The 26175-nt window shown below is 42.9% G+C and overlaps 1 protein-coding gene across 4 annotated transcripts in view; it reads left to right on the forward strand.

Annotated features, from left to right (window-relative positions):
- Nucleotides 1-26175, forward strand: part of FRMD4A (FERM domain containing 4A) — a 346110-nt gene that overhangs the window by 77051 nt on the left and 242884 nt on the right. Inside the window, exon 1 of one of the 4 annotated variants that reach the window (XM_035127375.3) lies at nt 24383-24664. The exons of the other annotated variants lie outside the window; for them this stretch is intronic. Within the exon in view, the coding sequence (XP_034983266.1) occupies nt 24506-24664 (159 nt within the window). The 5' untranslated portion in view covers nt 24383-24505. Of the gene's footprint in view, nt 1-24382; nt 24665-26175 lie in introns of those variants that run through there. 4 annotated transcript variants of the gene reach the window in all.

Here is a 26175-nt window from a genome sequence, read left to right on the forward strand (position 1 = left end):
CTTGTCCCTATGGGGCAGTTGTGGAGGCTGAAGATCCCCACCTTCCCACAGCTACCTAAATCTCTTCCTCCTCCCAGTACATTTCCGAGCACAATTCAAAGTGTTGGTGTTGACCCTTAAAGCCCTAAACGGCCTCGGTCCAGTATACCTGAAGTAGCGTCTCCACCCCCATCGTTCTTCCTGGACACTGAGGTCCAGCACCGAGGGTCTTCTGGCGGTTCCCTCGCTACGAGAAGCCAAGTTACAGGGAACCAGGCAGAGGGCCTTCTCAGTAGTGGCACCCACCCTGTGGAATGCCCTCCCACCAGAGGTCACAGAGAACAACAATTACCAGACCTTTAGAAGGCATCTCAAGGCAGCCCTGTTTAGGGAAGCTTTTAATGTTTGATTTCTGTATTTTAATGTTTTGTTGGAAGCCGCCCAGAGTGGCTGGGGGAACCCGGCCAGATGGGCGGGGTATAAATAATAAATAATAATAATAATAATAATAATAATAATAATTATTATTATCTTCACTAGCTTGCCTCACTACTGCCTCTTGGTTTCCCTCCTCTCCTGCCTTTGCCTCGGATTCTGGACTCCTTTCTGTCACAGTCTGTCCCTGCTCACTGAGCCCCGTTGCCCCTTCAGCTTCCCCCTCCTCCCAGTCTTCTCCCTCTGACCACTCATTGTTGTCCCTCCACCAATCCCTGGACTCTGAGCCTTCTTCCCCTGGGGCTTTCCCAACTGCTTCCTCCCCCCACCCCTCTGTGTCCAGCCCGTCCATGACATCATATCATCTTAAAATAAAACTCTAGAGATTGGGAAGCCAGAAAACCCAAATAAAATCAGGCTTGTGGTGTTATTGTACTTTGAACTGCCATGGTTCTTTGTGTTAAAGTTAGTGAAATTGCAAACTGAGGTGAATGAAGCCCGGGCAATGTTCTGTTCTCAATGAATGAACCTTCTTATGGCGTGTTCATTAATGCCTTTCCCATTAAGCCAGATGGTTACCTGAGTAAACCTTAAGGAAATAAATGGCACATAGAGGATGGCAGGCAGAGGATCAACTAGCATTAGTTTCACGAATGTTTGCATGGCTTTAAAAAGAGACAACAAACACCAGCGCATTAGCTGTCCCTGACTGACCCTCCATCTGGACAGCATTAATTAGCTGATTACTTCCTCCCACCATCGTGAGGAAGAGGAGAAGGAAAGATCAGGGGAGAGGTTTCAAAAGTCATCTGAGGAGAAACAGCTCCTGCCATTTAGGGATGTGGGAGAAATTCAACAGATTTGGAATTTAATGAAAAACTACCTGATCCACATTTCTTTAACCTATACAGGAAGCACATCTATTCTTCAAATTCACACTTCTCCAAATTTTGTGGCACAGTTCTCCAATTGAACAACGTGGCAAAAAATGCATATATTGGTGAAAATAACACAAAATGCACTATATTAGCAAAAATTCAATGAAAAAAAAATTATCAGTGAAAATTGCATGCTAAAATCTGTATATTAGGAGAAATTTGCACTTAAATGTTCACAGATTTCCAGGAGGCTTTTTAAAAATTGCCATTTCCTATGGAAATGTGTAGAACTGAATTAAGATGGGGGAAATTAGAAATTGAGAGAAACCAACATTGCAGAGTCATCCATCCCTATTTCTCTCTGTGTGTGAATGTGTATCTGTACATTCATAGAAGAAACATTTAATTGTGTAGAAGTAGACATTTGAAAATAGCATGTATTTGGGAAAGATTGGCAAAATAAGCTGGGGCCATCAAGCTAAACAAAAGGCATAATGTTGGACCACTGCCAAGTAGGGATGGGAAAAGAATTTGTGCAAGCAGGAAGTGTGGCCTTTCCTCCCCTTTCTTTCTTTTGCAATGTACGACCAAATTAACTTTTTCCACTCACATATGGCTTTTCGGGAACTCTTTTTGTTGTGGGAGTGTGGGGGCCAATTCCTTAAAATATGTAATAGTTACGTAATGTCCACGTTTGTTTTGGAGTCTCCATTTTAATGTTTTTCACATCCTGTATCACATTTGTGTTTTGTATGTTTGATGCGGCTTCCCAAAGTGCAGCATGGAGTGTGTGGAGTGTTGTTGTTCATCCCTAGCCTTAGGGTGGGCTACGGAACATCTCCCATTGGAGTAGCCTCATATATCAAAGAGATTCTCTGTTTGTGCTGCTGGCTTCTTGTGTTTTGGGGCTGTTTGGCCACTCTTTTCCACTGGAGTTTGCATGATTTTTGCCACCATATCTCATGCCCACCCACCCCAGTTTGCACCTGCCCAGCTGCCCTTCCACTTGCCCAGTAGCCACACATCACGTGCCCCAGACCCAGCCTGTACAGTAGTCCAGCAGCAGGCAAAGGAACACCTCTGGTACCATCTTTTCCATATCCTGGAGGAACGGAATATGGGAAGACTGCAGCCATAGGAATGTCGAAGCTGGCGGAGCCTGAATGGCTGCCAGAATAATATTTCCTCCCACACTCTGGAGACAGTTTGTGTTGAGCATGGCATGCCACCATTTATCCCTCAAGACACCCATTCATGGGTGTAACAGAAGCATTACATCATTGTTTGATATTGGTGTTTCTTTTCCAGTCTGTTCAGTTGAAAACCACACCCTCCTATGTAAATTTCATAATGGCTTCTCTTTGGCTGATAGGTGGTGTAGTTAATCCCCTACACTGTAGTTTATCACTCCCATGGAACTAATGGTCAGTTTTGTTGTGAATGTACATGCAGTTTTAATTTCAGGTCTTCTTTGCTACCAAGGAGTGTGGTGGAGTCTCCTTCTTTGGAGGTCTTTAAGCAGAGGCTTGACAGGCATATGTCAAGAATGCTTTGATGGTGTTTCCTGCTTGGCAGGGGGTTGGACTGGATGGCCCTTGTGGTCTCTTCCAAGTCTATGATTCTATGGGCATGTTTAGCCTGGAAAAGAAGAGACTGAGAGGCGATATAATAGCCATCTTCAAATAACTAAGGGTTTCACATGGAGGAGGGAGCAAGCTTGTTTTCTCATGCTCTGGAGGGTACAACACGAACCAATGGCTTCAAGTTACAAGAAAAGAGATTCCAACTCAACGTTCAGAAAAACTTTCTGATAGTAAGAGCTGTTTGACAGTGGAATGGACTGTCTCGGGAGGTGGTGGACTCTCCTTCCTTGGAGGTTTTTAAGTAAAGATTGGATGGCCATCCACTTTGTATTATTAGTTGAGATAAATGAATCGCAGGGGGATAGACTAGATGACCCTGTGTCCCTTCCAGCTCTATAATTCTATGATTCTATGGTTGAAACATGCACAGAGTAAGCCAGGTTTTCGCCTTAACTTGGTCAATAAATGGCAGTGGTGGCCTCACATCCTCTGTAGGTTATTTTAACTGATTAAGTAGTTAATAGTGAAGTATTCAAGCTTGCTGTCTTTAAGAAGCCATTCCTGCATGCCCTCCAACATTTATCCAATGAAAATTGGGACGTCCTAAGGGAAAGCAGGACATTCCGGGATCAAATCAGAAACCTGGACAGCTTCTCTAAATCAGGGATGCCCCTGGAAAATAGGGACACTTGGAAGGTCTGTTCCTGCAGCAACACACTTACCGTGGAACTCCCGTGTTGCAGAAGGAGTGATCTAAGTAGGCCTGAGCCAACACAAACAGTATTTATTGGGGTGTGCCTTTTTCTTTTGTAAATCCCCCGAAGAATAAAATACAATAAACTCGGGATTAAGGGGTTGGCTCAGGGCAGTGGAGGGCATGTTTGCTGTGTCCCATTGGTGTAGTTGTGGTGGCACTTGCCCTTATTTTGATAGGAAATGCTTGGGGTGGGGCACAGAAATGGGGGTCCAGGAGGGTCAGTTGCAGGGGAGTGAGAAATGTCCCAGTTTTCACCTGTGGAATGTTGGAGGGTAGGCATTGCAACCCCTGAAATAGGCCCTTTGTCTGATCCAGAAAGCTCTGCTTATTGTCTTCTTCTTAAGAATTGCTTAAAAATACTTTGCAATTATTTGCACATTGGAAGCTTTGGAAGTGTGTGCTATAAAAGTACTGCATTTCAGGAAGATGTGCCAATTGCACAAAACCCCCAAACTGTATATAGAAAGGCCCTAATTAAAAACAGCACCTTACACTATAACTCCTTTGACACCCTCCTTCTCTACTTCTGCCCATTCTCCTTCAAGCCCTGCAGAATCCCCAAAGGGCAGGGGATACAGAACTTGGTAGATGCCTATTATTATCATTACAGGCAGAGAGTAAAAAATAAATAAATTAAAAAATGCAAAGCTAAATCAATATATGCTTTGCAGTCCTGAGAATAGTTTACACTCAGTGTGGGGTGAGGAGTTCATTCCGAAAGTAAATATCTAATGAGAAAAGAAACAAAGCCAGAAGAGAGTCAAAGGTTGTAATTACTTAATGACTATTCTGGAGGAGCCGTTCCATTAGTGATTGGAGTATTGCTTCCAGCAGCCCGAGCCTGTCTGATTCACAAACTGAAGTCCATGGGAGCTTTTCCCACATTCCCCAGGCTTCTCAACATGACCTACTATTGAGCAAGTCATTTCTTGCATTCCTCTTGTCTTGTTACTGAAATTTGCCAGATTATTGCATACAGTTGACTAGACTCCTCTTAAAGCTATATCTCGGAACAGTTTCCCAGGAATATATTCTGTACAAGTTCCGTCAAAGCAAATTGGAACTGCACTAGAGCAGACCAGTTAGCCCCTCTAAACCACAGCTCAGTTGCATTGCAGTGGATTTCTGTCAACATTTAACATAGCTAAAAATGAACAAGCAACTAATAAAGGTTTAGCATTTGTAGGGAATGCATACCGTACTACTGGAAATCTTGCTCAGGCTGATCCAGCAGCACAGATTGTGTGTTAGGCCTCCTACGTTTTTGTTTTAACTTGGCTCCTTCTGTATTAGATGCAGGCAATCTGTGGCCTGTAAGCCAAATGTGGCTCTTAGCTGATGCCCTCCTTGTCTGCCAAGCTCTGGAGAACCCCACCCACATTTCTCCACTGCCCAGCCATCCACAACTCAGGGGGAAATAGTTTTGGCTGCACTGGGATTGCTGGTTCAGTCTCCAGTCACCAGCAATTCCACAGCAACCAGACTTGTTACATCATTTAATACACACACCCCAGCATTCCCAGTGCAGCCAGAATCATGCTCCATGCACTGGTGTGTGGGGTGTGTGTGTGTGTGTGTGTGTGTGTGTGTGTGTGTGACAGAGAGAGGACAAGCACGTTGAGCAAGTCTGAAAGTGTGGGAAGAATTCCTCATAGCACTAAGGAAATTGTTCCGGAATGTTCTCCCCTCCCCCATGTACTGTCCTGAGGGTTCCGCCAACCTGGTCCTCAGAGCTAGTTTGGGGGTGTGGGGCGCATGGAGGGAAGAGAGGGACCAGCTGTGCTCAGGTTAGACTCTTGCTGGCCTCCACGAGTGACTCCAGCACTGTGTGGCCAAGCCCCCCCCCCCAAGAATCCTCACCCACTTGGAGCAAAAAGGCTCCCCACCCCTTTTCCTCTATCATGATGAAATCAGTTTAAACTCCGGCTTTAGGAATATAAAACCGTTCCTGAATGGATTTCAAGCCGCTGTTTTTATGAGCTTTGGCTCTCATAAGCAGCATTGCTTGTGCCAGACTTTCAGCTTTATTAACAGCAGTGCCTCTTTGTAATACATTTCATCAAAAGCTGAACAAAGTACTATATATGAATTGATCACTTTGTAGAAGAGTTGAAAAAGCATACCATCATGAGTATTCTGGCTTCTTTTCTTGTAAGAAATTCAGAAGTGCAAAATTTGCATGCATGACACTATGTAGTACATATAGTCAAATGAACCTTTTAATGAAAATGTGAAAGGCAGTCTAAATAATAAAACTGTCACTGAGGAAGTGTTTTGACATTACGATTGCTGACTTGCCCTTCAGTTGTACTTTCTTAATCTGACATTATTATTTTTTTCTAACCTCTGCACCAGCATTTTAGAAGGCTTAATTTGACCTTTCCATACACATACAGTACTACATTTTGGATTTTTCCTTCCCCAGTGCTGGGCTCTCCTATACCTAGAAACTGCGGAATACTTTTAAACAACGTGACAACTCAAAACAGACTATCAGTAAATCTGGTGGTGTAAGTGTGGTGGTATAATTTCCACTGGAAAATTCAGAGAAAATTTCAGGCCCCCCCACTCCACCCCTTGGTCCTATATACACAATGCTGTAAGCAGAGAATGAAAAAGTCTGCACATGAGAAGAATCCCTACTAGATCAAGCTGGAGGCCCAGCTAGTCCAGCTTCCTGTTTTCACAGTGGCTGACCAGATGCTCAATGGAGGGTCTTTTACATCTTCCCTAGGTGTAACACCAATTTGATGGTAACCTGCCACCCAAAGATTCTTTGAGATGTGCTATCAGTAAGTGGCTGACACACATAGCCCAAAATATACACCCAGTTCAGATTTTTTTGTATATTTGGCATACATTCTAAAAGCAATGGTGAGAAAAAATGTTCATGGTATACTTCCCTTCCACCACCATAGTCTGACTTCCATTTTCTCTGTAGTTGACTCATCTTAGACATGTTCCTACTGTCTAAATTATCAATGAACTGAAACAGTATGATTTCATTTGTACTCCAATTTCCTATGAAATTATAGCATGATGCTAACCATGTGATAATACTACTGTAGGGTTGCCATACGTCTGGGAATTCCTGGACATGTCCTCTCCATGGGGAATTTTACATTTTAAAATGCTCATCCAGGGGGAATTTTACATTTTAAAGCAAATGACCTGGATTTGGTTGTTTTTTTTAAAAAAAAACTGTGGGGGTGGGGTGGCTCTGGTTCAGGCTCTGGCGTGAGCAGCTCAACAACTTTTTGTGTCTGGATTTTTATCTCTTGAAATATTGCAACCCTATAACTGGTATGTGCGTGTATTAGTGATGTTGTTTGTAAGCTCTTTTTTTAATGCCAAAGAGAACTTTGTTTGTTTCTTTTCCCCAAAAATTATATTTATTCATTTTAAAACAATACAGAATACAAAAAAATAACAATAACAAAAAGACAAAAAACAAACATAAAACATAGAAAAGAAATATCAATTACAGCAAATCCTTCATTTTTTCTTAACATTGTAGACTTCCTCAATTCCCCCCTCACTGGGTCCATTTTTAAATCCAACTTAAGCAATTTTCATATTATATCTTTAATCATTTTAACACATTTTCCCCATTATCTCTCAACTATTCCTAGTCTATAAACATCAACTATCCTTAACCTTATAATTCATCAATTATTCCAAATCATAAATCATTTCCCCAACCATCTATCTTCTATTTCACCCCTTAGCCTATAATTTATTCCCAAAAATTATCCATAAATTCAGATATTGGTTCTTCTGTCCTAATAACATTTATACATTTAAATCTGATTCAGCTCCCCCTCCCCTGGACTCAAGGTCTCCCAGACGATTCAGCCAATTCCATAGGTCATTCCAGTTTCGGACCATCTTAATCAATCAGAAAATAACATCCATTATAGCTCTTTACCCCACTCACACTCTGTCACATCCTATCCACCACACTTCCTTCTTCATCCCCTGCTGTCTCCCCAATTTTCTAACTGTTACAAGATACCATCCATCTAGATTTACACTTTTCAATCCATTCACAATTTTTGTTCCCCTTAGATTCTGACCCCAGTATGGATCCTGCCCTCCCTCTTTCACTGGGGGCGTATTATTCCATGCTGGTTCTTCTTTAAAAACCTTTTGAATCAAGCATGGGTGTTGCCCCCCCTCACTGGGAGTGCAATGCTCTATGCTCCTTCCTCTTCTTCTTTAGATTCAATTGCATTGTCCAGGACTGATGAATGTTCCTCTTTCTTCTCTACTATCTCTGCTGAAATTAGTCCTTCTTCACTTTCCACACACTTCTGGTTTATTTTTCCAATCTGTAAGGTATTCTGATGTACTTCACTTCTTAGATCTTGTAGCAATTTCAGGAATTCCTCTTGAAAATCTGAGAAGTCAGCTGATGTTATGTCTGCTGGCATCTTGCTCGTCTCCAATTTCATGGGAACAGCACAGATTACAAGACAGGAAATGGCACAGTTTATATTTTCAGACTTCAAAAACAGAAATTGTATCCGAACTGGTTGCAGACTAGCATTTTCAGTTCTTCTTCATACCTTAAAATTCTTATCATCATTTGCAAAAAGAGCATTTATCAAACTTCTTGTTCACAGCCTAATATTCTGCGCTCTCTTCAATACTGACAGTTCCCGACCTCAAAGAGGTAAACAAATTCCTTCCTATTGTGACGTCATAATTGTGGCTCGCTGATCCCTCCAGGGACCCGATTCCAGCTTACAGGGGGACTTTCCCCAGTCCAAAATGAAATTTTTAACAGGGATTTTACTATGTTCAACCCTTCCCCCTTTACCCTGCCTCAGGGGAAGGTTTTAAGTCCAATATTTGGAAATTGAAAGCTTCCTGTCAATCTTTCCGGCTTCAGGCAAATTAACTGCATCATCTCAGTTCACTCAATGGGGGAGATCGACTTCCGTTTTTAAATCTCCTCCCATGGCCATTTTTTTTCAATTTATAAATCCCTTTTCTTCTACTCACGGAAACCAAATTCCTCAATTGTTTCAAAATTGGAAGAATCCACCGCTCAATATGCTGTCGGCTCGGAGCTTCACGCTGCAAAGGTAGCAAAATCACTCAAGGCACCCACATCTCAACTCCGCTCACTCTCGGGGCTCCTAATAGAGCTTACCGGGGAGCGAAGGATATGTTCTGGGGCCTCCATGACCCCAGAAAGCTTGATCTGGGGTTCTTTGGGGGGTCCACGGCGCTCTCGCGGCTCCCCCTCCTTCACAGCACCAGGAACCTCGGAGCTCGAGGTTTCCTCACCACTCGGCAATGGCGGTAAACCGGAAGTCCAGAGAACTTTGTTTCTAAGCCTTATAGCTATTAACATTGTTGTGAACATTAATTTGACTTCAAATGCAAAGTTTTAGGGTGCAGTACAAATGATTAATTTCCTCTGCTGTTTGCATGCTCAGTAAGATAGCAATGTTTAGAAGGTATAATTAGAGTGGTACAAAGTTTGAAATAAAGCAAGTCCTAATTTAAATTTAAAGTCCTCTTAGCTTGTGACACCCATTCTATAAATATAAACTTGAGTTTTAGTATTAACGGTGAGTAATGTCTCTTCATAATATGTTAGATTAATTCCTTGTGAAACAATAATGAGACCTGAGAAGCAACAAATAATGTGGTTGACTGATACTTCAGTGGGGAGTAGTGTCATTTTCATTGTACAGCATTTCGACAAAAATCCTATGGATTTTACCCCACTGGTTAGGTGGGGTAAAAATGTTTGCTTTGCTTTCAGTTCATTGCTTTTCTTTCCATAGATGGAATAGAAAATGTTTCACACTTTGTGAATGTAAACACTGTTACGGATTTATTTATTTTGCAAGTTTATAGGCTGTTCTTCAGTTTGTTGGACAGCTAATATGTATTTTATCTATTTATAATTTTTTTATTAAAAAAACACATGTAGCATGAGACATGGCAAAAATAAATTATCACTCCAACCCCTCCAAGATATTGAATCCACAGAGGGTGAGTGGATATTCAGTTATTTAACTCTTCAGTTAGGTCTGCAAGTGTGCCTTGTCTTATCTTCTAAGATTCTAAAGCAGGCTTCCTCAACCTCGGCCCTCCAGATGTTTTTGGCCTACAACTCCCATGATCCCTAGCTAGCAGGACCAATGTTCAGGGATTATGGGAATTGTAGTCTCAAAACATCTGGCGGGCCGAGGTTGAGGAAGCCTGTTCTAAAGCACCTTTTGAAAAATTAGAGAAAACTTCTACAGACTGCCCAATGAATGCCATGGGAAGATGGGGGTAACTGTGGCTTTCAAATATATGAAAACACAGCAGTGTAGACACTGAGATCATGTTTAAATATGGTGGTAAGCACAGCTATAAACTTCCGCACCCCAAGGGTTATATGGTGCAATCAATGGGATTCTCACTTGCTTATAGGGAGCTTTTTTCCGCAACTACTATGGAAGAACTGTTAGTTGTTGCCATGCTTTTCACCGGCTGTTAATTAGGGACATACCTTGTTCATTTGCCTTTTTGCTGGCTTTCAAGTCCAATCATCCCTCATACAGGAAGTTCTGTTGTCTGCAACTTCTTATCCTGAAATGAACTGGTTGGATGAGGACAGATTCAATTCCCCCATGATAATTTTCTAAGCCAGCATTCATAAAAATGGGGGGGGGCATCGCAGGTTCCTTAAAAGTTTTTTCCTGTTTATAATAAATTTGCCATTAAACTAAAGCATTGTTCTTAATAACACAGCTGCTTATGCTGTGCACTGAATCCCAAGAGAGCTTGAAGTTGGATCACTTTGTTTGCCTGACAAGATTTCTGCCTGGAATGATGCACACATTTGTGTACTTCTTACAGACAGTAAATGGGCCCAAAGCTCATCACAGCTTCCACTGTGCCATATCAAAATACACAAACAATGGATGTTCTGGAGCATGAAAACAGAGGGAACTGAAAAAAATGGACCTACATTCTGTGGAAGTGATATCATGGATAGGATTTATTAAGGAAGCAGTTTTAAAATAAAAGGATAGCTTAGGGCAGGGATGGGGAACCTGTGATCTTCCAGCTGGTGCTGGACTACAAACTCCATCTTCCTTGACCATTGGTCATACTGGCTGGGGGTGATGGTAAAGGTAAAGGGGCCCCTGACCATCAGGTCCAGTCGTGTCCGACTCTGGGGTTGTGGCGCTCATCTCGCTCTATAGGCTGAGGGAGCCGGCGTTTGTCCGCAGACAGCTTCCAGGTCATGTGGCCAGCATGACAAAGCTGCTTCTGGCGAACCAGAGCAGCGCATGGAAACGCTGTTTACCTTCCCGCCGGAGCGGTCCCTATTTATCTACTTGCACTTTGATGTGCTTTCGAACTGCTGGGTTGGCAGGAGCTGGGACAGAGCAACGGGAGCTCACCCCGTTGCAGGGATTCGAACCGCCGACCTTCTAATCAGCAAGCCCTAGACTCTGTCGTTTAACCCACAGCGCCACCTGGGTCCCTGGACTACAAACTCCATCTTCCTTGACCATTGGTCATACTGGCTGGGACTGATGGTAGTTGGAGTCTAACAACATCTGGAGAGCAACAGGTTTCCCATTCCTGCAATTTAAGAATTACCAACTGAAAACATCACCATCATCATGATCATCAATTTCAGACCACCAGCCCTGGTGGGCAAAACACAAGCGAGGGATCCTGGTTTATTTATAACTGTGAATGGAACCATAGTTCGAGTGAAACTTCCTTTAAAAAAAAAAAAGCATTCTAGTTGAAATGTTATAGGAAAAATTGAAATGTGAACGACACTTGTGCAGCCCTTCTGGAAGCTAGCTGGCAGTTTAAATGGCCATTTGGGAGCCAATACTAATAGGAGCACATTGAGAATACCGTAAGGGATTGGTGTTTGTCAAAGCCATCTTATTTTCCCCAAAGCATCAGCTATTTCTGAATAATTATCCTATATGTCTTCTGCATCTGGGCCAAATCAAGATTTCTAGTTCATCATCATATCACATTTTCTTTCATTTGCCTTAAGACTCCACTTTTGTAATTGGGTTCTCTTCTCTCTCTCTCTCTCCCCCCCCCCCAATTCTCTCTCTTAAAGCTGCCATTTCCTTCAGCTGCAAATGATTTGATCGCTTTGGGCTTTGTGTGATTTGAGTGTATTTTCTTGTTCTCTTTGCTTCACAGCTGTGACCTACTTAATTACAAGCAGGAAGCAAACTACAGACTCATTAGGCATTCTGCTCGAGTTTTTGAGGGGAGGGGGAATTCTTGTGCTGCTAAATGCTAGGATGTCTTCCTTAATAACAGGAAGCTAGGTTTCAGATAGTGGCACAGAGTATTTGCATTCATTTTGCATCAAGATATGGGGAGTGAATAGCATATTATTTTTCTTCTTAGTTTCTTATTCCATTGGGATGGGGCGATAGAGGTAGACGTTTCAAGCAACCACAAAAAAAGGAATGACTCATACGTTTCTGAATCGAGATCATAAATCCTTCGTTAGCTATCGATTTCAGCCTTCTTAACAATCTCTGTCTGCTTTCTTTACAGACAATGAAGTGTCTAGAATCAAGTCTCTGTGTTCATTCTCTCTGTGTAGTTCTTTATAATGTTTGGATATATTGGTAAACAATGGAGGGTGGTCAGGCTTGTGGTTCTATGAAGGCAGTGTGGCTTGGTATATTTCTGCTTCCTTTCACTGTATTTTAGGTTCCCTGATGCTTTGCATAGGGCCATCCTTATCCCATGAAGCAAAGAAGCGTCAGAAACAGGATTCCAAAGGGACTGCCAGTTTCCTTCCTCCAGTCTTAAACAAAATGAGATCAAGTTGGGGGAGGGGCATATTTTAATAATTTCATTGAGTTTGGCACACAAAAAATGCCGTTATCCTGTGCCAGAAGTGGAATACCATTTTCTGCCTGTGGGTCACATTTTGCCCCCTTGGCCACACGCCCACAGAGAGTGTGTCCAGAGGCATAAGTGGCAGAGCAATGGATGTGACTCTTAGCTTTGCAAAGGGGGCTACATTCCAGCCTTGCAAAGGTTGGGAGTTTCCTACATATCCACCAAAAGCCATTGTCATAGTTCCAGGACATACCGGTACTTGAGCCAGGTGAATGCACTCCAGAAGGGTGTTGTGCAGGGCCATTAAGGGATGCGGCCTAGGCAGAATCCTGAGGGGTGGGAAGAGAGAAAAGCCACACAGGACAACAGCATATTAGGTTTTTAGACTGAATATGGCCAAAATTTATTGGTTACAGTAGACAATGGTTTGGCAGGAAAGGAAAAAGGAATAATAATAATAATAATAATATAATATATTTATACCACACCCACCTGACTGGGTTTCCCCAGCCACTCTGGGCTGCTTCCAACAGAAGTATTAAAATACAACAATCTATTAAACATTAAAAGCTTCCCTAAACAGGGCTGCCTTCAGATGTCCTCTAAAAGTCTGGTAGTTGTTTTTCTCTTTGACATCTGGTGGGAGGGTGTTCCACAGGGCGGGAGCCACTACCGAGAAGGCCCTCTGCCTGGTTCCCTGCAACTTGGCTTCTCACAATGAGGGAACCGCCAGAAGGCCCTCGGTGCTGGACCTCAGTGTCCGGGCAGAACGATGGGGGTGGAGACGCTACTTCAGGTATACTGAAGGAAGAGAAGACTGCCGGGCAGGGCTCAATTTAAGGACCCCCGGGAGCAGGCCCAAGTTCCCCCATTGGCCAGTTGGGCCCGCTGCAAGGGAACGCCTGCCAAGGATTGCCAGCATTGGTGATCTGACCTGCTATTTTCTGGCTCACTCGTGTGGTCTGGGGCCTGGCTGCAACGCCACCCACCAAGGAAGGTGAGCAGACTTGCTAACTGCTTCTCGGTTAAAGTCCTAACTTCTTTGTCAAAGTGGGGCACACCATCTGGATTTTACAATCCGCTTTTGACCACCCTACACCCTCATTTTAAAAGTAAACTCACATTTAAATTTTATTTTCCCCTACCCGCACTCCAGAGTTTTTGTGACTTAAAACAAATCTGTCCTTTCAGGATGCATGAATGAGGAAAATGAGATAGGATGACAGGTTTGTGCTGAAATCAAGGTAGAAAGGGCAACTGCAGTCCTAACTCTACTTACCTGGGAAGAAGCCCCACTGAATTCATTTGACTTGCTTTTGAATAGACACTATTAGGTTTGCAGCCATAGATGGTTTTATGATGGGCAATCAGACAGTTCATTAATTTTGTCATCAAGGTGTCAAAGGGTTTGTTGTTGTTGTTTTTCCTACAAATGACTCCCTGTGTCATTCACTTTTAAAGAGGACATACAGGGAAGGTGATTTCTTTGCACATATATACTAATGGCAGATGTATACCTGTCTATGTAAAAAACTTGAGGGCACAAGGAGAAGGGGACGACAGAGGACGAGATGGCTGGACAGTGTTCTCGAAGCTACCAACATGAGTCTGACCAAACTGCGGGAGGCAGTGGAAGACAGGAGTGCCTGGCGTGCTATGGTCCATGGGGTCACGAAGAGTCGGACACGACTAAAAAACTAATTTTAAAAATAGGTATATTTCCACATCAGCAAACAATCAGTGGAACACAGACTTGTGGAAAATAAAACATTTGCAGCAGAATGGAAAATACCAAAGGAAAGTGCAAGTGGATATTGGAATGGATTGAGGTGTGTTTGTATCTTACAAAAACATTACCGGTACATTGGAATGCAAAAACTGGTCTCCCATGGGTAGTATTACCTTGACTACAGGTAGGTAGTACTACTAAACATTGATTTAGTGCCAACAGTGTGCTGGGTGCTAAATTGCTCAACTGCACACAGCTCCACAAAGTAACATGCTAAATGCATCTGTTCTGCTCAGCTTAGTCATTGATTCAAAGATGTCTACCGTGTGACACAAACCAAGGAATATGTCCTTCTGGTGACCTGTGTACGTGGATCAGATCAATTTCATATCATGGCTGCTGCTGTGAGTTCTTGGCATTAGATAGTGTGGATACCTGTAATCTATGCGATTCATTTTACTTACCACCATTTAATGAACATCTAACTAACATTTCTTTGGGCACCGAGGGGAACCAGAACACCTGTCAAGTCACAAGTCATACTGACTTCTTTGTATGCTATTGTGGTTAAAATAAAATAAAATAAAATTATAAAGCCGCTTGTGTCCTGCTGAGACTAGTTAGTTAACAGGTCCCCTCTTACTTGCTGAGCCTACCCTAAAGCTGGGTTCAGATTTATAATGAGAACAGTTGAAGATCATTAAAGTGGTTTATAATTATCTGCCTGGTTTCCCATCTATCTAGCTATCTATCTATCTGGTATTCTTTGGTTTTGTCTTGTAACTCATAACATGTTTTAGCTTTTCTCTGCAACCCTAAGAATAATAAATTTTCTTTCAAATGGAAAGATATGGGAGGAACTTTTATCATATGTGTTGAACCTATAGAATAGCTAAGGAGTATTGGGAAATGATTCCTAATGAGTTGTAAAAAATATATTTAAAAAGACTATTCCCAAGAAACCAGAGGCTTTTCTTCTAGGTATAGCCGGTTCAGAAGTATTGACTAAATAAATGAATTTATTATTGAATGCGACTATTGCTGCAATAATATTGTATGCCCAAAGATGGCAAGAAAATGATGTACCCACAAAGGAGGAATGGCAAATGAAATTGATGGATTATGTGGAATTAGCAAATCTAACAAGTAAAATTAGAGAACAAGAGGAGACAGAGTTTAAAGAAGATTGGAAACCATTTGTTGATTATCTGAAAAAAATGTTAAGACACTAGTTGGCTTGGAGTAATTTCAACTTACTCCAAATTATATGAAGTTTATAATTCTATGAAGGGAACTATAGATGTAGGATTGATTTGGCTAAAATAGAATTGTTGTTGTTTAGTCGTTTAGTCGTGTCCGACTCTTCGTGACCTCATGGACCATAGCATGCCAGGCACTCCTGTCTTCGCCTGCCTCCCGCAGTTTGGTCAAACTCATGTTCGTAGCTTCAAGAACACTGTCCAACCATCTCGTCCTCTGTCGTCCCCTTCTCCTTGTGCCCTCAATCTTTCCCAACATCAGGGTCTTTTCCAAGGAGTCTTCTCTTCTCATGAGGTGGCCAAAGTATTGGAGCCTCAGCTTCATGATCTGTCCTTCCAGTGAGCACTCAGGGCTGATTTCCTTCAGAATGGATAGGTTTGATCTTCTTGCAGTCCATGGGACTCTCATATTCTCAAAATAGAATATGCAGCAGTAACTGTTAACTGAAGGAAACCATGGAAGGATGGGTGGGAAAGTCAACCAATCATTTTCTTTCTTTCTTTTCTGTTTGTATTTTGAAAATTTATGAATAAAAAATAAAAATGTCAGATGGGCGGCATATAAATAATGTTGTTGTTGTTGCATTTGAAGTGTTGCTGAACTTTAGATTTCTATAAAGGCTTTATGACATTGACTGTTATACTTTTGATTCATAGCATAGAATTGGCCTTTTTCACAGCTGCAACACACTCAGGTCAATGTTAGCATTGAGCTTTCCACCATGACCCCTGAGATCTCATCCCTGGTCAGCTGATATTATATGAACAATGTAATGTCTTCCAGGGTCAGGTTGGATAATGGTGTGTTGACCGTCTGTAGGAGGGGAATGTTTCTAAGAATGGTTCTTTCCTCTCTTGCAAAGGGAAGATTAATTAGAAGGGTCAGTGCCTACTTCATACTTTCCCAGGGTCCTAAATTACTTGTATGCACAAGAATCTGAGAATGTTTTAAAGCAGATCTTGAAACCCTTGATAGTTTGTTGGTAAAAGTCCAGATGTTCCTTTGTGTTTAGACCAGGGGCTATAAGCTTTTCCAGCTGAGGACTCACCTTTCCTTCAACATATAAAATGAGACCCACTTAAAAAAATTCTTTATCATTTCTTTATCATATATTGCACATATATGTATAAATCACTTCAAAAGCTTTCCATAGCAGCTAACAATTAAAAGCATCAGTTCAAAACAATAGAGCATTAACAGCAATAAATACTAAAAACGCTTAAAATCTGTTTGTTTTTTTAATCCAGTGGGATAAAATAGATATCACCGCATCTAAAAACCTAAGTGAATATTAATGTTGGTGTCAGGCAAGTGTTTCTAGGCAGGGTGCCACCACATGACAACTCTGCTTCAGGTTACTACCCACCAAAAACTACCATGGTGTCATTGCTGTAACCCACTCTGGGAAAGGTAATGATTAAGGGCTTGTCCACACTTCCACTTGTCCTGTGTCTAGAAAGCACAGCTCCAAGGGGTTTTCTACTTCTCCCATACTTTCTAGGCACAATTTCCACTGGTCTCCCTGCTTTACTGCTGAATTGGAACACACAGAAATATGCAGCAATGCCAATAGATGTTTGTTCTGATTTAGCAGTAAAGAGTGGGTTTTCCCAGGGGAAAGTGGCGGGGGGAAATGGATGAATGCAGTGACTACTACACAAAGTTTGTTTAATGCAACAATTGAAGTGTATTGAAGTGTGTTGTCCTTGTGTGAAATATAATAATAATAATAATAATAATAATAATAATAATAATAATAATAATAATAATTGTTGTTGTTTAGTCGTGTAGTCGTGTCCAACTCTTCGTGACCCCATGGACCATAGCACGCCAGGCACTCCTGTCTTGCACTGCCTCCCACAGTTTGGTCAAACTCATGTTCGTAGCTTCGAGAACACTGTCCAACCATCTCGACCTCTGTCGTCCCCTTCTCCTAGTGCCCTCAATCTTTCCCAACATCAGGGTCTTTTCCAAGGATTCTTCTCTTCTCATGAGGTGGCCAAAGTATTGGAGCCTCAGCTTCACGATCTGCCCTTCCAGGGAGCACTCAGGGCTGATTTCCTTAAGAATGGATAGGTTTGATCTTCTTGCAGTCCATGGGACTCTCAAGAGTCTCCTCCAGCACCATAATTCAAAAGCATAATAATAATAATAATTAATAATAATAATAATAATTTATTATTTATACCCCGCCCATCTGGCTGGGTTTCCCCAGCCACTCTGGGTGGCTTCCAACTGAATATTAAAAACAATACAGCATCAAACATTAAAAAGTAAAATAGTTGCTTATTGCCTTGACATCTGCTGGGAGGGCGTTCCACAGGGTGGGTGCCACTACCGAGAAGGCCCTCTGTCTGGTTCCCTGTAACCTCACTTCTCGCAATGAGGAAACTGCCAGAAGGCCCTCGGTGCTGGATCTCAGTGTCCGGGCTGAATGATGGGGGTGGAGACGCTCCTTCAGGCCTTAGAATTCTGAGTGGTGTGCCAAGAGTTCCAGTAAGGTAGCAAAGTTTCTTTAAAGGGTTTCTCACACAATTGTGACTCCTGGTCACCCCTATCTCCATTATTTGAAGACAATTTGGTTTGGCCAGGCATGAGGAACCTATGGCCTTTGAGATATTGCTGAGCTAAAGCTCCCATTGGCCTCAACAGGCATTAGCAATGGCTAGAGAGGCTGGGAGTTCAGCAACCTCTGGTTCCCCACTCTTGATTTAGGCCAATGGCAGGGGGAAAATGGTCATCACCCTTTGTTGTTTTACTTTAATGTTTAGATGTCTCAAGGTGTGAGGCATTGCAAATAAATGAGGTATTGGAAGAAATTGGCCATGTGGCAGTCCAATATGGAAAGCAACAACAGCCCCCATCCCTAGCTCAGCTCCACAATCTTTGCCTGGAATAAATTACTTTTGTAGCTTAATGCTATTTCATTTAATAATATGTAGAGCAACTGCAGTCTTTAGTAATGCTTTCCAAATAGTGGTAGAAGCCTCCCACAGAGTTGCAACAGCCTTTACAACAAGTTGGCTGGACTTTTAAGAGAGAAAATTCCTATGGTGACAGACACTGTTTACCATAAGATGTTGGGTCACAAACGTCAGCCCTGCCATTATAATGGCAATGACATTGTACCTCTTGCGTACCAGGTGCTGCTGGAGACAACACTCTGGGACGACTGCCATCAACATATCATGCCCAGAAGCATCTGGCTCTCCAGCGTGGAAAGCAGAATGACTGGTGGACCAGATAGATCTTTGGCCTGACCTAGCAAGGCTTTTCTTAAGCTACATTGTGGAAGGAAAAACTCTAAATAATTATGGAAGTCAGATGTGAACGAAAGAAAAGGATTTCTGGATAATTATTTCTCTGGGAACAAGAACAAAGAAAAAAAAGCAGGATCTTCTCATGTGAAATGAACATTCGTACAAAACTCCAATGGTAACTCAGGCACACAAGAACAAGATCATAGATATTTGAAAAAGAAGATCAAAGGCAGGAGGGTTTAAATTACAGTTTAGATCTTTTAAAAGGAATCTGCGGTTTTGAACTGTACAAGTAATTAACACCACATGTCAATCAGATGCATTAGCTGAACTGAACATTAGAAGCATCGAGCCCAAACTAAGTGCCACTAGGAATGGAAAATTATGCCATAACAACACTGGGAATTTGGGGGGTGGCTCATATTTCTATGCAGGCATGCATAAAGCCCCCACCATCTTGTATCACAGGTTTACTATCCATGTCTTAAAGGAAAGAAGTCCTTTCGACATGGTCAGACTATCAGAGGTTATATTTGCTTTCATGTTATGGAGTGAAATTGGAGTGACCAGCTACATGGGAGTACAATTGGCCTACTGTCCTTTTCACAGCGGTGGAGATGAGGGGATTTTGGCATATGTGGTCCTGGAATTCTCCGCATGATAGGCTTGTACATGCCTGAAATATCTCTTCTACACATCTGTTAAATGTACAGGAGCCCTTTGCTCCTTCTGTATAGTGAATTTGAGAATTAGGACCTGTAATCATCCTTCCGTCCATTGGCAGCTATTCATGTTTTGATAAATCCACATTAAATATTATATGAATCTAATCAGCCAGACAGGCTGCGCAAGCTTTTCTAAAACAAGGAGCTCTGTGTTTTAAAATGGTCATTTGTATAGACTGCACTTAAACGGCTCTCATCGAGTCACCTTACAATCCATCCAGTTGAATAAAGACATATTAGGATAATTGGGGGGAGGGGTGTGTCTGCATAATTACATGTTTGAAAGCAATACAGGGAACAGTGATGCCCCAAATCCTGCCGATGAACTCAGGCCATGCATTTTGGGAAACCATTTTCAAAGGGTGGTTGCATTGCCCTCCTTCTTCATCACCTCATTCAAAATAACCAAAGGGTCTCTCTCTCTCTCTCTCTCTCTCTCTCTCTCTCTCTCTCTCTCACACACACACACACACACACACACACACAGCACCAGGGCTGGGTAATATCTGCTTTCCAACATCACAATATATCACCAGCTGAACAATGTGATCTATCACAATGTCAAAAATAAGGATGGAGCTATGTAGAGGCCTTGGCTGGCTTCACGATTTTTCCCACATGGTGATTTTTGCAAAGCACACACAAGCACACATTATGATTTGTGATATATTGCCAGGTCAAAAATTGCAACACCAATATCTCAATATGGACTTCAAACCTGTTTTCAATGATACAGTATATCAATATATCGCCCAGCCCTATTGAGCAGTGCCAGGTGGTTGAGCTCAGCTGCCAGATCAATCCTACATCGGGACCATTGGGTCTGGTATGGTTCCAAATTGGATGGTGGGCCATGTGTTTAGATTCCTGCATTACAGGGGGTTCGGCTGGATGACTCTCAAGGTCCCTTCCCACTCTATGAGTCTATGGTTCTATGATTGTATGAAGTAAAAATGACAGATAGACCAAGCTGCCCATCAGGTCGCTGATTTTGCTGTTGCCCCCCCCAGTTAAGCTCATTAGGCCCTACTGATGGAGGATGAGATCCCGGCACCCTGACTGTGGCTCCTTCAAACCTGGAGTCGCCCATGTAATTGGGGGGGGGGCACCCAAGAGCCACTCAGGATTTGTTTGCCGTAGTGGTACTGGCTCAAAGTGTTTAATTCACAGCCTGACACACATCATTTCTCCCCCTTAAAGGTACCCTTGGGCAAATATATGAAGAAACCATGGAGGAGGAGGAGGAGGAGGAGGAGGAGGAGGAGGAGGAGGAGGAGGAGGAGGAGGAGGAGGAGGAGGAGGAGGAGGAGGAAAGAAGATGTGCAGGCCTGGTCAGTGGATTCTTATGGAACCCATAGACCAATCAAGGACTCAGAAGGACAGCAGGAGCCTCTTTACTGGCCACTGAACTGGCCTTCTGACCAGAGTAGGCACTGACCAAGGGGTCCCAAGCCTTTTAGAGGCCCCACAACAATGGATCAAAATAATAGTGATTTGATTTTGAAATAAAATTGAGATTTTTGACTGTCCAGGGCCCTCCACAGGGTTTAATCCAGCCCTGATTCTGTCTGTCTGGGTAGGGTGCATGGTGAGGATTGGTTTGGCTCAGTCTAGCACAGGCATAGGCAACCTTGGCTCTCCAGATGTTTTGGAACTACAACTCCCATGATCCCTGACCCATGGCCCTGTTAGTTAGGGATCATGGGAGTTGTAGTTTCAAAACATCTGGAGAGCCAAGGTTGCCTATCCCTGGTCTAGCAGCATGGCCTGTTGCATTTGATTCCTGCAGGTCCTTTTCTTTGTGCTCTGGTGAGAAGAACAGGCATTGTTTAATTTTGCAGTGAAGTGATGACACACTGGGGAAGGTTCCTTTAGGAGCAACTTTTTTACTTACCGTAATTTTTAGAGGAGAGGGAAAACAATTGATGGAGTTTGTGGGGGCGGGATTGAGAGAAACCGTGTTCTTTATTGGGTACAATATGTTTGCAGGGAGCAGTATTTAATGTCTAAAAATAAAAGTGCAGGGAATTGGTGGGGGGAATCTTTGCCATCTGTCCTGTAAATCCTTCTCTTTTATCTTGGACTGTATGTGGTGGGGGTGTGGAGGGAGACAGAAGGGGCAGTAGCTCTATGGAAAGCATTTCAATTATAGTCTTGCTGGTTAGCAGTGGAAACTAAGGTGTTTTAGCACCTTCCATAGCAAGGAACCAAATTGAGATCTCTGAGACCATTCCTAAGAAGAAACTAGACACAAGAAGATCTGACCCCCAGCTGGGGGAGGGGTGTGGAAATTCACCATCTAATCCAGCTTCACACTGGCTCATGCTTCACTTGTCCACTCCCTTTGTGAATTGGTGTTGCTTGCAATGACTTTCTGTAGGCTTCCCCAGAATGTTCCGAATATGGTGACATTTCTTCTGCTCTGATTTAGTCAGCTCCCACCCCCATCAATGTTCAGTCTTAGCTATCTACTAACTGGGTGCTGGGTGCTGCTGAATTCACTTTAACTTCTGTCTCATTGTTGAGGTGATGGTGTTAGCTGTTAACCACCATTTGCATTCATTGTTTCATTGTTAACCTTTCTTTCACTTTTCTGCCCCCCATGACTTAGCCAAACACACACAGAAAGTGTAGTTGTTGTGTTACACCTTAATGTGAATCTATGATATTTATTAATGTAACCAAAAATGGACATTACCTGTATTTTGTGGCTGTTAAAATATGAGACTGGTGCAAATAGAATGTAGCAGGTCACTTATTCGCTTGACAATCTGAGGTGTCCCTCCCGGGCACCTTCCAGCTGGAGGGGGGCTGAGGGGGTGGGTGGTGGGTGGACACCAGTCCCCCACTGCTTTTTCAAGCAGCGCTGGGCCTGCAGGGCCTCTGAGCCGCTGCATCCTTCCCGGGTACCCTGCGAGCCCAGCACCACGGCTACCAGAGGGCAGCTGGGGGGGGCACAGCGGATCAGGCGTGCTGCTAGCCCAGCCCCACACTGTTTAGTGAATGGTGCACTGGGCTCTCAGGGCGCCTGGGCTTACATGCCACCTTGCGCACACCTTAGCTACATCACTGCTAATCAGGCTTGGTTTCCAGACCCTTGATGATCTTGGTTGCCCTCCTCTGCACTCGTCCACCTTGTCAACATCTTTCTTAAATTGTGGTGCCAAGAATTGGACAAAGTATTCCAGGTGTGGTCTAACTAAGGCAGAATAGAGTGGTACTATGACTTCCCTTGATCTGTACACTAGACTTCTGTTGATGCAACCTATAATAGCATTAGCTTTTTTGCCTGCTGCATCACCCTGTTGACTCATGTTCAGCTTGTGGTCCACCAAGACTCCAAGATCCTTTTCACATGTACTGTTAGTAAGCCTGGTGTTTCCCATCTTATATTTGTGCATCTGGTTCTTCCTGGCTAAGTACATAACCTGACATTTGCCCCTACTGAAATTTATTTTGTTAGCTTGAGCCCAGCTCTCCTATCTGTTAAGATCATCTTGAATCCCAATTCTTTTTTCTGCGGCATTAGCTACTCCTCCCAGTTCGGTGTCATCAGCAGATTTGATGAGCATCCCCCTCAATTCCTTCATCCGAGTCATTCATAAAGACGTTGAAGAACAAAGGGCCCAGGACAGAAACCTGAGGCACCCCACTTGTCACTTTGTCCCAGGATGACGAGGAACCATTAATGAGTAATCATTGGGTTTGGTCAGTCAACCAACAATTCCACCTAACCGTTAACTCATTCAACCCACATTTTACCAGCTTCCTTGCAATATCATGGGGGACTTTTTCAAAAGCCTTACTGAAATCGAGATACACTATGTCCACAGCATTCCCTGATCCACTAAGCTTGTAACTCCGTCCCAAAATAGAAAGGAGATTCATTTGGCATGACTTATTTTTCAGAAACCCTTGTTGGGTCTTACTGTTGAATTATCTGTTCTAGGACTTCTCCTGGTATCAGTGTCAAACTCACTGGTCGGTAATTACCTGGATCTTCCCTTTTCACCTTTTTGAAGATGGATGAAATTTGAATTCATTTAAAGTAGCTAGGTGTTCCCTTACTACCTCTTTTCCTATTTTGGGCAGCAGCTCCCTCCTTACATCATTTATTCTGTTATCAATCACCAGGTTGGGAATTGCTTTCCTTTTGGTTGAAATCAGAGGCAAAGTTGCTGTCAAGTAGTTTTGCTTTCTCTCTGTCACCCAATAGCATTTCTCCGTCTTCTCCATACAGAGGACCTACCCTTTCCTCGTTCACCCTCCTTCATTCTGCTGAATCATCCCAATTTTCAGCAACACAAGACTATCAGAAATTAAGTAGGTTAAACTTTCATTTTATTCAATAAGTGGTTTATGATCCTACCCTGAAGCTGCAGTAGTTGCAATATGCTGAACTGTAGTAACAGTTTGATGTACGGTAAAGCTTCCACAGTTTTATTTTTTTAAACATCAGAAAGATGCGTGTTGCAAAGCAGTTCTTCATTGGCTTTACTTTGCACCTTAAAGAGTTAAAAAGAAAGATGGAATGCCTTGAGAATGTTGGCAAAGAAGGGGATAGAGAGAGAAAAGGGGTTTGTTTTCCATCCTCTCTGGACGTAATCCCGGCACTTTGAAAGCTAAGTGATGATTCTAGATTTAAGTTTGTTTCTCGGTTCCTCTGCGAGGAGCTAAGCAGAGAAAAGTAAGATTATAAAGATAGATAGCTACACCAGGAGACCAACTTTTTTAAAAGTATGCAACTTCCTTTGTAGCAAAAAAGGAAAAAAGAACAAAAAGGGGATTTTTTTACATTGTTCCCCAGTGCAACAGTATTTTATTTTAGAAGATATACAGAGACGTTGGGAGAAACTATTCCCTGCAAAGGGGAACTCCTACGGTAGCAAAATGGTTTGTTTTGGCTTTGGTGTTTTTCTTTTTCTTTCCCCCTTCCTTTCATGGAAAATCACTGTGACTTTTTAACTGTGCCATTCTTTAGTAGTCTGAAAAATCAGCAAACCACCAGGGACTACCAGCGCCATACCTTCTGTTTTGCTAGCTGGCATGGCTGCTGTGCTTTTGAGATTTGAAGATCTGCTGTACAGTTGGGACAGCCTAGTGTGGAACCTGACGTCGCGGGTTCTGGGGACTTATCGATTCAGAAACTTGCAGGTTGTGCGACTAATGCTTAAACCATGGTGCATCTCCAGAGCTGTGTACCAGGTAGGGTAAAATTATTTAAACATATTGGGGACCAGGGTAGAGGGTGATGATGGGGGGGGGGGGGTAGGGGGTGAAGCACCTAACCAGTTTTTTACTTAGAGTGCCTGGGAAATCATGCAAGGATGGGTCTTTTGTGGCTGTGAGTCTTAGACTTTTTGTATTGTCTAAGGATTGCTTTGTGTAGCACCTAATTCTGCACTTGTATTGTCTAGGGATTGCTTCGTGTAGGACCTAATTCTACACTAAATTCCCAATTTTTTTTCTTTTGCTGTATTAAGATTTGCTACATTAAGATTTTTCCACTTCCCCCAGGGGGCTCAGGGCAGGGTACATGGGGCTATGATTCTGGCCAGCATTCTGACCATTTTGCATGGCAGCTAGAAGGTAGCAAAGAGCACTCCTTGCCTCCACTTTCTGGCTGCATCACTCATTTACCTCTACAGAAAGTACATGGAAGGGGGCATGGAACAAAAAGATAAAGTGCATCCCAGAACCCATTCTTGCTTTGCGAAAGGAAGCCTTTCATCCGCTGCTCTTTATTTGCCTGGCGTTGCTTCTCTGTGCATAGGAAGAGTTTGACACAATGCACCAGCGATGCCAAAAGCAGGAAAGAGAGAGCAGGGTACTGCTGTATCTGACTCGGTTGGGGCCCAAGATGAAGTGAGAGAGCACCCTAGAGTTATCTGCAACCCACACCTTTGAGACCCCTCAATTCATCTCTATGGCTCTGTTGCTACTTCAAACCCCACATTTACTAATTTCAGAAGTTATGGGGAGAAGCTGGCACCCTGGAATTTTAGGGGATCCTTGCCCCGGCAAACCCATAGCACCCTTCCTCCCAAAGTGGTAAGACATATAAAAAAACCAATTCCAATACAGATGCCAACTGGGAAAAATAGCAATTTAAAAAAATTAAAAGGCTTGTTGGAAGAGAAAGGTCTTCCTAATAGTCAAAGGGAAGGATCTAATTCCTACATTGTGCAGAATGAAACTCCTGAATGATAATACTTGTTCTGCACAGTGATATTTCCTCTGAAAGTGTCATCTTCATGCTGTTATGAGTCTGTGGATGCCTAGACCCTAAATTGTTGGGTCTAATTGGTGCTGGGTCTAGTACGGTGGGTGTTGGAGTTTAATCAATGCTTGGAGTATTAAGATGGGCTGCCAGATTCCAAAATACAAAGCAAACCCGTTTTTTCATTAACAGAAGATGGGCCATTTGCAGGGAACAAAGACAGACCTATGGCCCATCAGGGAAGTGGAGACTCTCTGCCAGCCAGCAAATTGGGGAGGAGGGAGCCCCACCTTGAGTTCTGAGGGGGTTAGTTAGAAGACAATGCCAGAGTTTTTTTTAGGAGGAAGTTTTAGATTTTCTTTTGGCTGCAGTGTGATTGAGGGAAAAGGGTGTCAATCTGTTAAATGCGGCAAGCTGAAGGGGTGGGTCAGAGCACAATGCCAACTGACAGTTTGAACCTGAGGTGAGTGAAATGGAAGAAGCATGACCCTCTGCG

Source organism: Zootoca vivipara, chromosome 9 (genome assembly GCF_965207765.1).
Source record: "Zootoca vivipara chromosome 9, rZooViv2.hap1.1, whole genome shotgun sequence".
Classification (NCBI taxonomy): Eukaryota; Metazoa; Chordata; class Lepidosauria; order Squamata; family Lacertidae; genus Zootoca; species Zootoca vivipara.